The 17,230-nt window shown below is 47.7% G+C and overlaps 1 protein-coding gene across 1 annotated transcript in view; it reads right to left on the bottom strand.

Moving 5' to 3' along the window:
- Positions 1 to 17,230, bottom strand: part of LOC146789728 (tetratricopeptide repeat protein 21B-like) — a 330,277-nt gene that overhangs the window by 145,131 nt on the left and 167,916 nt on the right. Inside the window, exon 18 of the mRNA XM_085631188.1 lies at positions 6,143 to 6,304. Within this exon, the coding sequence (XP_085487314.1) occupies positions 6,143 to 6,304 (162 nt within the window). The remainder of the gene's footprint in view (positions 1 to 6,142; positions 6,305 to 17,230) is intronic.

Raw genomic sequence — 17,230 nt, 5'->3', positions numbered from 1 at the left:
AACTCCGTACCGCCATTAGGGCATGGGTAGAAGCCCACCCAGAAGGAAGAGGGGATGAGGGACAGGAAGCGCCAGAGGCACCTCAGGAGGAGAGCGCCCAGGAAGTCCTGGACATCTTGAACGTAGACATGTCTGAGAATGTGCCCCCAGGAAGACGTTCTGGGGCCAGTAGTAGGACAGGGTCCAGGAGGAGCGCGTCTCCAAAAGAGTACGAGGACAGGAGGGAAGAGAGGCGACTAAAATGGGAGCTGGCCAAATTAGAACAGGAGAAAGAAAAGGAACTTGCCAAATTAGAGCAGGAGAAAGAAAGAGAAATGGCCAGATTGGAACAGGAAAAGGAATTAGCAAAATTGAAATGGGCAATGGAGGAGAGGAGGATGGCGCACGAGCTTCGAATGAAGGAGTTGGAGCTGCGTGCCCTCCAGATGAGTGTGTCCAGTGAGGACACTGGTGGCAGCATACCGGAAGCTCCACAGGAGCTAGAAGTTTATTTACCCCAGGATGACATCACCAGGGTGTCTGAGGAGGCATTGGGGTGTGAACCTGAAGGGGGTGGTGCAGGGATCTCCCAACCCAGCGAGGTGGGAGGAGTGGCAGATAGCCCAGCTAGGTCCCAGGGAGAGAGGGTTGTAGGGCCTCACGACCTATCTGTAGGAAGGCGTGAGATGGGAAGGTGTCCCGAGGTGCCCCAACCGAAGTCTCAGGGCCTGGAGAGTTCCGCAAGGGAGCCCCAGGTTGGGAGCCTAGGCTGTCCCGATGTGCCATCCAGTGCAGGGGAGCCCCTAGTGTCAGGAGGACCCAGGGCGGCTGTAACCAGCGCTCCTGAGGTTCTGGGGTTGGCCCAGTTTCAGGGTTTAGGTCCTGGGCTGGGATGCCAGGCTCAGGGGTTGCCTCACCTGGTGGGTGGGGCCTCTGCTAACAGGGTCCCCCCGAAATTGACTTCCAGGGGTACCTTTCCCGGTGGGAGGGTGCGGAACTCTGGGAGGGGGTGCAGAGGGAGGAAGGTCTCGCCTCGGGCACCGACTCAGCCTAAGGGTTTAGACCCTAGGTTGAGGAATCAGTTGAAGGGTCAAGGCCCTGTACTGAGGAGGAAGTGGTGGTTTGAGGGTGCCTCGCAGGGTAGGGTGAGGAACCCCAGAAGAAGAGTTAGGGGGAGGAGAGCCTCGCCCCTGAAGGCTGGTCAGCCTAAGGGTGTGAACCCCAGGAGGAAGGACCAGAGGCAGTTGAGGACTGCCAGGAGGAGGACCGGAGTGGTCAACAGGCACTACAGGCCTGGGGCTACTGCCCCCCACTCCGCGAGATCACCCGGGCCAGAGACATCTGGACGGCCCAGGGGCCGGTCCTGGCCACAACTAGCTAGGGAGCCCCAGTGGGGTGGTTTCGTTGGTCCAGGAAGGTTTTTTAGGGAACCATCGGGTTCCAGAGCGGCGGAGAACCTGCGGGTGCTCCTGCCGTTGCGGGCCTGCGTCCACCTTTTCTCGCCCCAAGCAGGGAAGACCATCAAGGCATTGATCGGTCTACCCTGGCTTTCGGCTGGAAGGGGGTTATGTTGGACTTGGCCCTTTTTCCCTCATTTTTTTCGTTTTTGTAGTGTTAAGGTGCAGGTGCTTACTTCTCCCAAGATGGCTGCCACAGACCCCTGCTACTGCAGGGTGCTCGTTTTTCATAGTAGCACCCTAGCTGCCAGGAGCTGGCTGGGACCCACAACAATGTTGCGATACCAGCCCGCCTTTTTGTCCCATAGTTAGAGTGGGGAAGCTCCTGGAAGAAGCTGGAACCTTCTAGAAGGGAGGTGGGGTTTTACTTTTGCCGCCTTGGCTAGAGGTCACCTGACCTAGGGCTACTTAAGAGTGGGAGGGAAACTTGGGTGGTGAGTTGGCCATTGGGGTGAAGCAGAGCTGGAAGAATCCACCAGGAGTGTAGGCGGTAGGGCCTAGCCAGGGACTTATGCCTCTGAGAGTGACAGGATTTAGGTACTGCCTCTTAAGTGAGTGAGGTGCCCTGTGAATCCCACTGATCTTGCCCAGTAGTAGGAGGACCCAGAGACTCTCTGCCAACCTGACTAGGAAGGATCTAGTCGCCCTCTCCATCCCTACCCCTGTAACAGAACCCCTTAAGGGCGCCAGATACATCTGCGCCAAAAGACTTCATCTGTCAACTGAGAACTGAAATCTAACTTTAAGAACTGAGACTGCATGACAAGAGCGAGCTGTAAGCCTTGAATGCCAGAGCTGAGACTGCGTGTCCAAGCTACCCTAGTGAACAAAATACTAAGCCGATTGCCAAGACACCGGGGATCGACCAGGTACCAGCGCTGTGACCTCCGCGCTTCCTACCCTGGTCTGGGACCCCCGGCAGCGTGCTCCGCTGAGCACTTTACCCCATCCTTAATTTGAGCCCCCCCCTGCGACGACGAAGCCAGCGCGCTCACCGCTGCGGCCTGGAGGAGTGCCCTGCTGTGTCGCGAGGCCCAGGAGAAGCCCGGGGCCCCGTCGCTGCCGTCGCAGCCGAGTGAGGAGGTGCGCAAGGTCGGGGCCGAGTTCCCCCAACGTCGTGAGGACGGACGCCTGCTGACGCCGAGACGGAGGTAAGCCCGGAGGCCGAGATCCCCCCTGGTGCGCCCCCTGCTGGTCCGGAAACCGCACCGCACTTGGCCCGGGTCGTCCCCTCCGTGGGAATCCCCTCCCCTGCCTGCGCGACGGAGAGACCCCGCCGAGGGATCCTGTCCGTGTCCCCCCTTCTGTAAGACTGAGAGCGGTGCTAAGTGAACTGCACCGGAGCATAGGGACCCGCTCCGCAAGTCCGGTCAGTCTCCCCGCTGGAAGCCGCCTAAAGAACTGACTAACTTTACCCTCGTGTGGCGCTTCCCGCCACCGACCCTGCTTCCCCAGCCGGAGCGACAAGGAATGCGAGTAGCGCCTTGTGTTATATGTTCTACTCGACAGTTATTACATTACAAGGAAATGCGAGTAGCGCCTTGTGATATATGCTCTACTCGAAAGTAATTGTTTGCCAGGAAATGCGAGTAGCGCCTTGTGTTATATGCTCTACTCGAAAGTAATTGTTTGCCAGGAAACGCGAGTAGCGCCTTGTGTTATATGCTCTACTCGAAAGTAATTGTTTGCCAGGAGATGCGAGTAGCGCCTTGTGTTATATGCTCTACTCGACAGTAATTACATGCCAAGGGATGCGCGTAGCGCATTGTATTATATGTTCTGCACGAAGGTAATGCCATACCAGGATCACGAGTAACGTATTGTATTATATGCTCTGCTCGACTGTAATTACCTGCAAATGGTTGCGCGTAGCGCTTTGTTTTATATGCTTTACTTCATAGGATCAGGGGCCATCGATTACGAGGAGCGCTCAGTTCCACAGGCGCCATGTTAGTGAGCCCAATGTGTCCCCGTTCAAGTATCATGCTTAGTTAGACGGCTCGTTCAGGGAAAGACTTCACGTAAGCGCGCACAGCGCTAGAACAAGGTTAGGCACTGCATGAATATCACCCAGAGTGTCGAATGTAATGTTATGATGGTATTATAAGTCATGTATTGCCTTGTTATTTCCTGAACTGCACCTGACCAACTATACTTGGATAAACTTGAAGTATTTGCATAATTTGAACGGTGTGGCGTCCCTTATTGTGTGTGTCCCTAGTCCATGAGAAGCGTGTGGTGTATGGTTGCTTAACACATAGCCCTCTGGTTGCCCGACCGGCTCGCGCCACGCTACCGCCTATAGGGCCTGGTGACCCCAGGTTCCTACAGCGCTACTCACCCGTTAGGGTCTCAAGGCGCTGGGGGGGGGGGTGCCGCTACTGCTCGAAGAGCCAGGTCTTGAGGTGCTTCCTGAAGCTGAGACGGTCCTGTGTCAGTCGAAGGTGGGAGGAGAGGGAGTTCCAGGTCTTTGCTGCCAGGTAGGAGAAGGATCTTCCTCCGGAGGTGGCTCTGCGGATCCGTGGGACGATGGCGAGGGCGTGGCTGGTGGAGCGGAGCTGGCGGGTGGGGGTGTAGAACGTGAGTCGGCTGTTGAGGTATTTCGGTCCCATGTTGTGGAGTGCTTTGTGTGCGTGGGTGAGCAGTCTGAACGTGATCCTCTTGTTGACGGGGAGCCAGTGGAGATTTCTTAGGTGCGTTGAGATGTGGCTGCGGCGAGGGATGTTGAGGATGAGTCGCGCAGAGGCGTTTTGTATGCGCTGGAGACGGTTTTGGAGTTTAGTTGTTGTTCCAGCGTAGAGGGCGTTCCCGTAGTCCAGTCGGCTGGTGACGAAGGCCTGGGTGACTGTTCTTCTGGTTTCGGTGGCGATCCTGGTTTAGTGTGATGGATTGCAACGTTTGAGAAATAGTGTGTACACCTTTAAAAATGTGGGTAATGAGAAACCTTTACTTCGTATCAAGGTGCTGCCTTTGATTGTTTTTACTGCAAAGACCTTCTTATATGTTGATATGACGTCTCAATGTTTACACAAGCTGTAGATATGAAACTGGCTTCCAACTATTCTCCATTCAGCAAGATTTTTCTTGACCTACAACTAGACCCTATGTTTCCAGCAGGGTGTAATATCTGACTCTCGTAAAAATGTAATCTTTTGTGTTAACCACGGTGGTGAAGATAAAACAATCCGAGAAAGTCTGTGTTCTCATTTTGTTATTTGACTGTGTGCACGATTGATTGATTGTGTGCAGAAACTTCAAACCGCTTACTCGAGGAGGTAGAGAAAACAATTCCAAATGTTAAATCTTTTATCTGCACGTGCATTTGCACACTCCTCTCCCAGCATGGCATGCTTATTTTGTTTGTAATGGCTGATAAAATATTCAGCAGAACAAGAGGCAGTGGAACAAATTTCAGTACTGTGAAAGAGTAGCTATTTTATTTGGTAGTGGCCTTCTCTCATTTGTGGGCAAAGGCAATTAAAAAGTACTCCTTCAAGAAAGCATTTTCAAGTAGTCATTGGCGTACACTTCAGAAGTTATGCTGAACTACTCTGCTAAATCTAATGGCTTGTTTTGTCTCTTGTTGAGTCATAGCGCCACACTTTAAACAAGCATTGGCACAGCCAATAGGTCTCCCTTTGGGACCTTATAAGTGTTTAGCCATGCAACAGTTGATGTTGTTGCACCAAGGATATTGTGCTAGATAACAAAACACTTATAAGATTCCAAAGGCGCGACCTATTGGCTATGCCAATGCTTGTTTTTATTTTTATGGCAACTACCTCTATTTAACTTTGATAGAAAACGACCAGCAGAGTTCAGTAAAATACCAGAATAACTTTAGCATTCCCAAGATTCCAGTCCACAGAAATGGTCTTCCACGAGCACCCGTAGACAATATTTTTTCAAATCTTGTATTTTCAGTGATATGACCACGAAGGCCCTGATTTTATATCATAAACAGAGCTTTGGAGTATACCATTTTTACCGCAGAAAGGCAATATTTCTCTCCATGTGTTCCCAAACCTAGTGTGTCACACAGTTTGGTGCTTACTTTCCCTCCATGTTAAAGGACAGTCGATGTTTCAGCACCCAGGCTAATGTGCTGCATGCTAAATACATATAAGGTCCCAAAGGCGAGACCGATTGCATTGCAAATGCTTGTTTCACTCGGGTCCGGTGATGGTAAATGTTAACAAGTTACAGAAGCCATGAATGGACAAATACAATTTTGCTGTGAATCACTGTAAAGTTATCTATTGAGAAAATCCCTGTTGACGTTGGATGGAAGGCAGAATTCAGCGTGGGTAGTGTGTGAGGGTTAGGCAGACCTAAGAGGGGAGAAAGGTGGTTGGGATGGCAACTGGAGTTTTTGTCCAAGTTCTCTCAAGTGGAAGCAAGCAGAAAGGCATAACTGGCAAGACAACTTTAAGACTATGGAATTGTCACTGGAATCAATAATTTGATTCCATATGGCCCAGAGCAATGAGCTGTCCAAAATTAGAAAATGTATTACCTAACTTGGAAACAGAACTTTAATTGCATAGTAATAGTGCTTTAAAAAATTAATAATAGAGAATGTACTATTAGAAAGTTGATCGTTCTTTGCCCATGATTATGTGAATACATTACAGCAAGAATAAACAAAAATTCAATTTGTAAAGTATATCAAAACCATAATTCTTAATGGTGAGAGCAAAATTTACCTTTTGTTTTCATCGAGTTCTTCAAACACTTCACCGCCCACAATTTCATTGTCTGGGTTGAGGCAGATCTGAACCATATTGTAAATGGCACGTTCCCCCCAGTCACTGTCTTTTCGTGCCTTGTTGAAAAATTGTAGTGCCTCGTTGGGTTCACCCTTGAACCTGTGGAAGAAATCAAAGAGTAGCAAGAAATAAAAAGAAAAAAAGAGAAAATAATTTGAAGGGAACGAAGGAGTCTACAGAAATATGAATACAGAAATACTGTGGGAAATAGGAAGGGGCACGTTTGTTTTGGAATTTGAACTTCAACACATGATTTGTCAATTACAATGTATTTTCATCAAACTAAAGCCTGTACTGACTTGAACCCGTTGTAGCCCACTGACACCAACTGCCTGATTATGGATGTGCCCTAGGGGCACAAAAGTCATTTGCGCCTGCTTATTGTGCACTCTGGGTACTTTTAAATTACAGCATAAACTTGTATGGCCGCATCTGTAATATGGATGGAGAGGGCACACATCATGCATCTCCACAATGCCAAGTGTTACTTATTTGCATGGAATGCAGTGTGTGAGAAAGTCATCCTTTTTGCCCCGATCGCCCCTATGTTTTTGCTTGCTACCCGTGGTAACGGACTGACTGCGCCCTGGGCCTTGCTTACCAGGCCCAAGGCCATTGCTGTGATTAAAAGGATATGCTAATTAGGTGTAATAATAATTGGTGCCGACAGCCTAGCTGTAAGTCCCTAGTATATAATAGGACATGTAGGTTTAGAGGTCCAGTAGACCTAATGCACTTAAGTGTGCTTTACTGTGGTGCCTGCTATCATCTTAAAGCCTTTATCTTAAATTTATATGCAAATTCGATTTTGGATTTACAGGTACTTCCAAAGTATCAAACTACCTTATGTTTACATATAAGTCACCACTAAGGTCTCCCCTAGAATCCTTTGTGAATAAAAACTGGAAGTGTATGTTATACGTAGACCTAATTGTAAAGGAGTACATTTCCAACTGCTTTTGATGTATTTTTTATGTAGAAGGAAGAACTGCCAGAATGCGTAAAGCCATGGTTTATGCTCCTGCAATTGAGTATTTCTGGCATTTTCCGAATTTATGCTTAGAGTTAATGTAGTGACATATTGAGAGCTTGTAGTTTTAACCTGCTCTGGATTCAATCCTGGATACAAGTGCAACGGTAAGAGTCAGACATTCTTCAGCTATGAATGTAGTAAACGACATGATAAAAATTAGTCTTATAACTCTGTGGAGAGCACAACTGTACAGAATGTTCATACCCATTCTCTTAACCCCTTCCCCGCTCATGACGGAACCACTCCGTCATGAGCCACGGTCGCCGTGTGCTCATGACGGAGTGGTTCCGTCATGCTGCGGCCGTTGGCGGCCGCACCGCCCACGCGGCGCTAATTCCCCCCCTGTGCGGGCGATTAGCACAGTGGGCAGAGTCATGACGGAACCACTCCGTCATGAGCACAGCACAACCGCGGCTCATGATGGAGTGGTTCTGTCATGAGCACCGCGCCACCGCGCTGCCCCCAAACCCCCCCCAGCGCTGCGGCGGAATTCCCGCCGCAGCGAAAGGGTTAAGTCACACATGGTTCTGTCTCTAAATAAGTGTTCTCATTTGTAAAAAAAAAATCCTTCAAACTGAGGTTAATGCATGAACATGTATTATTTGTCTAACAGATTGTGTCTAAATCCTTATTGACTTACTCCTTGAAAATGCATGAAGAGAAACTGAAAGGGTCATCTTAGCTGAAGAGTATATTGAGGCGACACCTGGTAAAGTATTAACATCCTCCCACTGAGGGTAACCTTAAGAGGGTGACCAACGTAAAATATAAAATTATTGGAGTTTAGTGGCAGGGCAGAATTTGCTATGATAAAACTACATCATAACGTTCTCTTCTTGTTTTGGAGACTGGGAGGTGGATCATTTTTTTGGCAGAGCCTCATAATTAACTTTGTCATCTCCTTGGCCAGAAAGGGTCTCAGCATAAATGCAACAAAGAGGCATTGTTAGAGTAAGGTCATTTGTTTAATCTCTGCCGGTTATTGAGTTTTCTGAAGATTCTCCAGAATACCTCCTCAGCTATGTGATTTTTTTCTTTTTACTGAGACTTTAACTTGGTCCTTACAATTTTCATGTTTGGGGTGATGCATTCTGGTCCTCCAGTAGCCTTCACCTATGAAGCCTGTGCCATTTTTGGGCACCACCACTACATACAAATACCATATTGACACAGCATTACATGCATGTCACAAGTCAACATTTGTTGATTTGGCCCTTGGGTCACTTCTGGGGTCGTGGGTTCAAGCCACGCAGGTCCAGTCTTCCTTCAGGCATCTCAGACAGCAAGGCAGTCCTTCATCTGATGCCTCACAGTACCAGGAGTGTTCTGAGGGGAGGTCTGTGGGATCCACATTGATACCCATTCTAATCAATTCCACTAACCCCACTGGGTTTGTTGCCAGCCTGACTAGTGAGACAAAGCGGCAGCAGGCCTAGGTGTGAGGTTCATATGCTAGTGACAAGTAAGGCATTCTTTGAAGTTTAGGAAGGGACTGGGCACAGACCCATGGCCATCCCATCAAGGGAGGAGTCCCCATCCCTGCTCCCAGGACCTTTTGTCCACTGTCTCGAAGCAATGCACATTTCACCACTGGGGAGTCATCAGTGGTCAGATGACAGGTGGACACAGAGGAAAGCCTTTTGACTTGGGAATGAAAATGACAAAATCCTAAATGTGTCAGTTCTAAAATAATATAAAGTCCAACTTTACCATTAAGTTAGATTTTAAATTCCTCTTAAAATGAGTCCTTGAGCCATTTTTTCTAGCTACACCCAAATGAATTTAGAACTTGTAAGGAAATGTCCCTTTTTGTATGGTCACCCTCAGGTTTTTCAACAGATTCTGCTGGTTTTTTGACTGAGAATGCACTAGGACCTGCTAACCAGAGCTCAGTGCCCTGACCGTTAACCCCTTTGGTGCTTGCGTCAGCGAATGGCGGCCCCCCCTTTAAACCTCCGGTAAAAAGCACAGGAGATTTTTTTTTTTTTTCCCCGGGGGAGACACTGAAGGCTTTCCTGGTCTCCCCCCGCACCCACTCCCACCCATCTGTGACGTCAGCACGCCGCGATGGGGTAGTGCATAAACCATCCTTGCTATCCTACTGTCCTACTCGCACGGTTTGGTTAACCCCAATCTTCGCACCATACCTGAGCAGAGATCGTTTTTTGCTATTGCAGCGCATGCAGCAGTTCAATGACAATTCTGCTGCATTGCCTCGGGACCATCCAGACCATGACAGGTTGTTCAAAATTCAGCCTGTCGTGGAACATTTGTCTGCCAGGTTTCCAGAGGTTTATACTCCTGGAAAGAATATAGCCATTGATGAATCCTTGATCTTGTATAAAGGGCGGCTGCTGTTTAGGCAGTACATTAAGAGCAAACGCGCTCGCTATGGCATCAAGCTGTACATGCTGTGTGAGAGCTCGACTGGCTATGTGTACAGCTTGGGTGTGTATACAGGGAAGGACAACTCTTAACCCTGTAGGTTGCCCTCCCACGCTTGCGGTCACAGGAAAGATCGTATGGGAGCTTGTCCAGCCACCACTTCACAAAGGTTATAACCTTTATGTGGACAATTTCTATACAGGAGTAGAGCTGTTCAGTGAGCTCTACAAAGCTGGCACCGTGGTTTGCGGTACAATTCGTTGTCGCCGCAAAGGATTCCCGCAGGAGCTTGTTTGCAAGAAGCTCCAGAAATCCCAGAGCACTGCGTTGCGTTCCAACGAACTGCTCGCAGTCAAGTTCTCAGATAGGCATGAGGTGTACGTGCTCACTACAATTCATACTGAGAGCACTTCCCCTGTCATGGTTTGGGGTCAGATGGCCAAAGTCCACAAGCCCACCTGTATACTTGATTACAACAAGTACATGGGCGGGGTGGACAAGAACGACCAGGTTCTTCAGCCATACAATGCGAGTCGTAAAACTCGCACTTGGCATAAGAAACTGTTTACGCACCTGATCCAGATGGCAACATACAATGCGTATGTTATTTATCGTGAGACCACCACAGGAAGACTCATGTCTTTCCTTGACTTTCAGTTGTCTGTGATTGAAAGTCTCACTGCTACAGAAGCAGCAGCCTCCACTTCATGTGTTCTGGAGGACATGGCAAGGCTGCAGGAGCGACACTTTGCTGATAAAATTCCTGCAACACCCAAAAAGGAGCGACCATGTCGTCTTTGTAAAGTGTGCTCGATGCAGGGAAAGAGGCAGGAGACTCGTGTTTACTGTCCCCAGTGCCCAAGTAAGCCTGCCTTCTGTTTTCCTACTTGCTTTATGTTGTATCACGCAAACAAAATACTAGGAAATTGAATGAGGTGGAGCTGCCAATAGGTAAACCTTTCAATTGGTGGGAATGGATACCTACTGTCTGTGGGCAACTCCTTCACTACGCAAGAAGCTGCAGAATATTTCTTCCTCTACTTCAGGAAATCATGGACTTCAACAACTTTAACTGCTTTGAGAACGTGGCAATTGTGCTGTTCGACAATTGATAAGTGTATTATAGTCTCCACGCTGCACATACTGGTGGACAGAACATACGCCACATTGTCATGGAGTACCCATGTTTCACATTTAACCGTTCGTCATGGTTTATGGTGTTGGCTTTAGAAAACTTTTGAAAATTTCCAGCATGTTTGCCTTAGTTTCAAAGGTAGATATGCTTGCTCAGCTGGAGGAATGACTTTACGGCATACTCTGGCACCACCAACTTGCATCCAAAAACTGCAAGGAGTTGGATTTAGCACAGTGAGAGCATTAATAACACGTGACAGTAATCTTTTCTCATGCCTCAAGTAACTAGAGATGGAAGGCATTAGTATAGGGTCTCTTGACAATTACAAAAATGCTTGTTTCCGGTCCAGGGAAGACATGGCTTGGCAGTTCGGGCTGGACTGTTCCCATGAGGCACAGGGTCAGACTGATTTGCATATGGCCTTGTCTGAACTGGGGTGGCGTAGTGAGCTAAAGAATGATGATGGATTAAACCCAGATCAGTTGACTGGGGGTGAGTGCTTGCAATGTTCAACACTCCGTTCATCATCCCCTTTGGTTTTGCTCTCTTGACAATTAGACAGAATTAGTTAGGACTCTGATGAGGACAGACATGCAAACGGGTTAGAACAGCTTATGGTAGGTGCGCTCTCCGAGGAATATTGCAAAGGTACAAGGCAGATAGTAAAGGAAGTATAGATACACGTCATGACTTCATCTTCACCCATGGATTCAAATCCATTGCTGCCACACCCGCACTGAATTTACTATAGTACTAATGGGTCAATGCTGCTTGCCATGTTCATCCTCCGTTAGAACTTAGTAGATGGTCAGTTTGCTGTATGATGAGTGCATTACAGTCACTGCACATAACGGTGAATTGGACATATGCTACGTTGTCACAGGCTACCCGTGTTTCACATTCATCCGTTCTTCATAGTTTATGATGTTATCTTTTGAAACGTTACAGCATGTTTGCCTTAGTTTCAAAGGTAGATATGCTCGCTTAGTTTGAGATATGGCCTACAAGGATACTCGGACACCCCCCAACTTGCATTCACAAACTGGAAGGAGTTGGATTTAGCATAGTGAGTGCGCTAAAGGCCCATGAAAGACATGTCTTCTTGAGCCTCATGTGGCTGTCTTGGAAGCCATTAGTAAAGGCTCACTCGGCATGCGTTCGGTAACGTTCAGGAAGGAGGGGGAGACTTGACAGGTGGTAAAATGTAGTCAAACATTATGTCTTGTGGCATATGAATGTGATGGGCCCTTGCATGGCGGTGGTATGTTTGTGTGAGTGCAAGTGATTTGGTTGTTTGGGCGGGTGGCTGGTGGTATGGAAGCCTTGTGTGTGGTGTGTGAATGGCGTGTGAAGGGACCATAAAGCGGTTGGTGCCGTGAAGTGGCTTCATGGCTCACCTTCAGAAGCTTGGCTTCAATATTTATATACTTTGATAAGTATTTGTGCTTTGAAGCCAGCGTTTCTGGAGGTGCTAAAACCAACCAGTGTAAGTGGTGGATTAGCTTTACCAAATTAGTGTTAGATTGAGATTTGTGGGGGTGTAATGGTCATTTCCAAATCATTATTTTCTCAATATGGGTAGCATGGAACTTTGTGCCCTAGCTCAGCCGTCACCTAGGCAAACCTTCACATTTTTGAGTAGTAGACAAAGGGGGAAGTACAAGGTTGAAAGACTCGCGTGGCTCTCACAGTTTTTTTTTTACCCAACATGCCCTGAAAAGCACATGAGTGAGGCACCATTTTTAATCGGGAGACCTAGGGGAATGCTGGGTGGTAGGAAATTTGTGTCAGCCCGGTGATGCCACAACTGTCCAACACAAAAATGTGTGGAAAAAGTGATTTTTTCAGTTAAATTTGAGGTTTGCAGGGGATTCTGGGTAAGAAATCGAGGGGGACCCATGCAAGCCATACCTCCCTGGAATTCCCCGGGTGTCTAGTTTTCAGAAATGTGTGGGTTTGGTAGGTTTCCCTAGCTGGCCGCCGGGCACAGGGCCAAATACCCAGGTGACCCCCCTTGCAAAACCAGGTTGTATTTTGATAGGCAATTTTGATGTCGCCTCAATATGTTTTGGGACCTTGCCTGTCGCAGGTACTTGGGCCTCCCACACAAGTGAGGTACCATTTGTTTCGGAAGACTTTGGGGAACGCGGGGTGGGTGGAATTTTGTTGATCCACACAGATTCCAGAACTATCCACCACAGAAATGTGAGGAAAATGTGTTTTTTGGACTAATTTTTTGGTTTGCAAGGAATTCTGGGTAACAGAACCTGGTGAGAGCCAGTCAAGTCACCCCATCCTGGATTCCCCTGGGTGTCTAGTTTTCAAAAATGTATAGGTTTGATAGGTTTCCCTAGGTGCCGGCAGAGGTATGGTTCAAAATCTACAGCTAGGCACTTTACAAAAAAAGATGTCAGTTTTCACCGTTAAAATGAAGTGTGTCCACGTTGCCTTTTGAGTCATTTCCTGTTGCTGGCACTAGGCCTACCCACACAAGTGAGGTACCATTTTTATCGGGAGACTTTGGGTACCACAGAATTGTAGAGCAACTGTTATTACCTATTGACTTTCGATGCATTTCTGCCTTCCAAATGAAAGAATGTATAAAAAAAGAAGTCATTTTGAAAAATGACCTATATGCTAGTATGGGTACTCCCAATTTCGGAAATGTGCAAATATCTACGGTTTCTAAACTCTATAATTTGTTCCCATTTCAGAAATACATAGGTGTCTTTCATACCGATTTTTCCATGTCTACATTTTCCCAGAATAATTGCTATATACTCGGTACATAATAAAAAACAACTGCAAGACGCTGCTCAGTTATTGGCTCTGGGTTCGTCGGGTTCTTGGTGAACCTACAAGTCCTATATATCCCCACAACCAGAAAGGTCCAGCGGATGTAACGGTATATTGCTTTCAAATAGCTGTCGTAATTATAAGTTACACGTGAAAACGTTGACACAAATGTCTTTTTTTCAACTAATTTTCAATTTTTCCTATATTCAACGGTTAGTTTCTATAAAGAAACCTTGAAGGATCTACACAAATGATCCCTTGATGAATTTAGAATTTTGTCTACTTTTCTAAAATGTATAGCTTTCCAGGGTCCATTATTGCTTTCATACCCATTTCTACCATTTACTGGAAAGAGTTTGAAAGCACAAAAATTAGCAAATATAGGCTATGTCACAGAAAAATGCCAAAACTGTGTAGCAAATTTTGGTTTTCTGACAAAAGTGTTTGTCCCTGAAAATTGGGAAGATGGCGATTTCAGCACCACAACCCCACAACGCTTTCATCTGTAGCCTTTTTTTCTCATTTTTCAAAAATAAAAACATTCCTGTATTTTGGCTAATTTCTGGGACCCCTCCAGGAGAATCCAGAAACCCTGGGTACCTTTAGAATCCCCATGATGTTGGAAGAAAAGGACGCAAATTTTGTGTGGATACATTATGAGGTCAAAAAGTTAGAGACCTAAGCGCAAACTACCCCAAGTAGCTAAAAAAGGACTCAGCACTGGGGGAGGAAGGCCCAGCAGTTAAGGGGTTAAGTGTATGTCGAATTGGCTAAATTGAATTGGAAATGGCTAACTTACCTGTAAGTCCCGAGTAAATGGTACTCTGGTACCCAGGGCATGTAAGTTAAAGGAGCACTCCAGGGCTTGCAGCCACCCTGGAAATCCCGCAAGTAAAGCAAGTCCCCCAGTCCGCCACTGAAGACTGGTAAAGCAGTCGTGCACGGCAAGCCAGACTTTTGCCATTTGAAGCAATTGCAAAGCGAGCACTTCCCCTGGACAGGTGTGTAAGTCACCTCTGTGACAGGCCTACCGAGCCCTAAAGGCAGGGTGCAGCATATGCCACAGGCAGGACATGTACTTTACATGTCCTGGTAGTAAAACACGCAAATCCCCAGTTTTACTGGGGCAAGACTTGGTTGTCCAATTGGCAGGTACAGGATTACATGCTGACCCCTAAGCTATGCTAACTCCTGAATGGTGAGACCAACGTGAGCACTCCAAGGTATCAAACAACTTGTTACATTAAGCCCAACTTGTAGCTCAGGTCGAAATAAATGCAACTTGTTGCAGTGTGCAGCTTTAGCAAAGCTGCAACTTTGTTGCCTTTAAAAAGCCTATGCCTTCCATGAGCACATGGATCCTGCTCCATGAGACAACTTTCTGCCCTCCTGGAGAGACGTGCCAACAACACTCAGGAAGGAGAACAATGAGAGATTGCAGGCCAGGGAGGTATCTCCTCCCTCCTGCAGGAAGCCACTTATGTGTTAGCCACAAAAGGCAGGCTTCAAAGAGCAGATATGGGAATCCAGAGGAAGGGCTGTCCCATTTTTGAGGTACACAGGCTGGCAAGAGGAGCAAAGATGGGAAACCAGTTGCAAAACCAGTTTCCCCAGGGCTTGTAACCCTGAGGTAACAACACCCGTGGGTGGGCTAGTGAGGTCCGTACGCACAGAGAGGGGTCTCGCCATCTTGGGAGCGGACAGAATGGCTCATCCTGGGATAGCCAGATGCCACACTCCACAGGAATTGGCCACCAGGTGGAAAAGAACCTGGTAGCCCATTGGCTACCAACTGTATCCTGTCCTGAGGGCTCTTTCCGAGCATAAAGAGGGCATCTCTGGTACACAGACCTCAGATCCCAACCAACTTGGAAGATGACCGAAGAAGGACTGCATTACTGCGTGAGGGGCCAGTGAAGAGAGGCTGCACAGACTAGGACTGCACCTGGTGATTAGAGAAGAGAAGGACTGTGCCTGCTGTGTCCTGCTCAGGGAGAAGCAGTCTCCAGAGCCCAGTCAAACCAAGAGAACCCAAAGTGCCAGATGACTGGGACGCCGATCCAGCAACCTTGAACCCCTCATCACCTTCGTGTACGAGGAATCTCTGCAGGAAGACCACTATTGATCACGACGCATCCACAGAATCCTGAGAGGATCTTCAGCATCCTTCATCCTTTGCATCAGGCCCACTCTATAGGAAGCAATCGCAATGCGGATAAAGTGCCTGCAACTGTTGAAAGACTGCAAATGAAACAAATGATGGACGGAATGCTGAACAAAGCAAACATTCACCCCCAGTCACAAAGATCTGGGTTGGGTTTAATCCATCGTTTTTTTTGGATCACCAGGCCACCCCAGTTTGGACCAAGCATATACAAACCAGTCTTGAGCCTGCTCCAATGGGAACAGTCCAGCTTGAACTGCCAAGCCAGGCACACTCTGGACCAGAAACAAGCATCCTGTGACCGGTATCAGGGCATCACCCCTCATCAGCCAGGCTAGCTTTAATCCAGTGGCGCAGTGAGCATGGGACCCACATCTGGGCAGACCCTTCCCACTTAGGGCAACAAAAGCAAATGAAACCAATGATGGATGGAATGCTGAACAATGCAAACATTCACCCCCAGTCACAAAGATCTGGTTTAATCCGTTGTTTTTTTGCTCACCACGCCACCCCAGTTTGGGCCCAGCCATGTGCAAATCAGTCTTCACCCTGCTCCAACGGATACATTCCAGGCTGGACTGCATAGCCAGGCCCTCCCTTGACCGGAATCAAGCATCCTGGGCTGATTTTGGGGCATCACTCCTCATCAGCCTGGCTAGCTTTAATCCAGAGGCACAGTTTGCATGGGACCCATATCTGGGCATACCCTTCCCAATTAATGCGACAAAGGCAAATGAAACTCCCATGGCTAGGTTCAAATTGGAATGGCAGGGGAGCAAAAAAAATTGGATTTAGGCCCAGATCTCTGTACTGGGGTGAATGTATGACATTGTTCCGCATTCTGTCCATCAATTGTTTTTTGCATTTGCCACCCAAAGTGGGACGGGTATGCCCAGACGTGGGTCCTGTGCTCTCCATGCCACTGGAGTCAAGCTATCCTGGCTGATGAGGGGTGAAACCCCGAAACCGGTCCTAGGATGCTTGTTTCCAGTCCAGGGAGGACCTGGCATGGCAGTTCGGGCTGGACTGTTCCCATGGAGCACAGGGTTAAGACTTATTTGCATACGATGAGTTGCGCACCATGTACTGCAAAACCTGTACCACAGGTCTCTCCTGCTATGTCAATTTGAAAATTATGTTGAGCTGAGGACTGTATTATGTTCAATAAAAATATGTTAAAAAAATAAAAATAAAAGACTGATTTGCATAAGGCGGGGTTCAAACTAGAATAGCACGGGGAGCAAAAAACAATGAATTTGGGCCCAGATCTCCATACTAGGGTGAATGTATGACATTGTTCTGCATTCTATCAATTGTTCTTTCTGTATTTGTCACCCCTAGTGAAACGGGTATGCCCAGACGTGGGTCCCATGATCTCAATGCCACTGGAGTCAAGCTATCCTGGCTGATGAGGGTTGAAACCCTGAAACTGGTCCTAGGATGCTTGTTTCCAGTCCAGGGAGGACCTGGCCTGGCAGTTCAGGCAGGACTGTTCCCATTGGGCGACGGTCA

The sequence above is a fragment of the Triturus cristatus genome, chromosome 10 (assembly GCF_964204655.1).
Source record: "Triturus cristatus chromosome 10, aTriCri1.1, whole genome shotgun sequence".
Taxonomy (NCBI): Eukaryota; Metazoa; Chordata; class Amphibia; order Caudata; family Salamandridae; genus Triturus; species Triturus cristatus.
The sequence above is the reverse complement of the archived record's forward strand: the minus strand, read 5'-3'. Positions and strand labels throughout refer to the sequence as shown.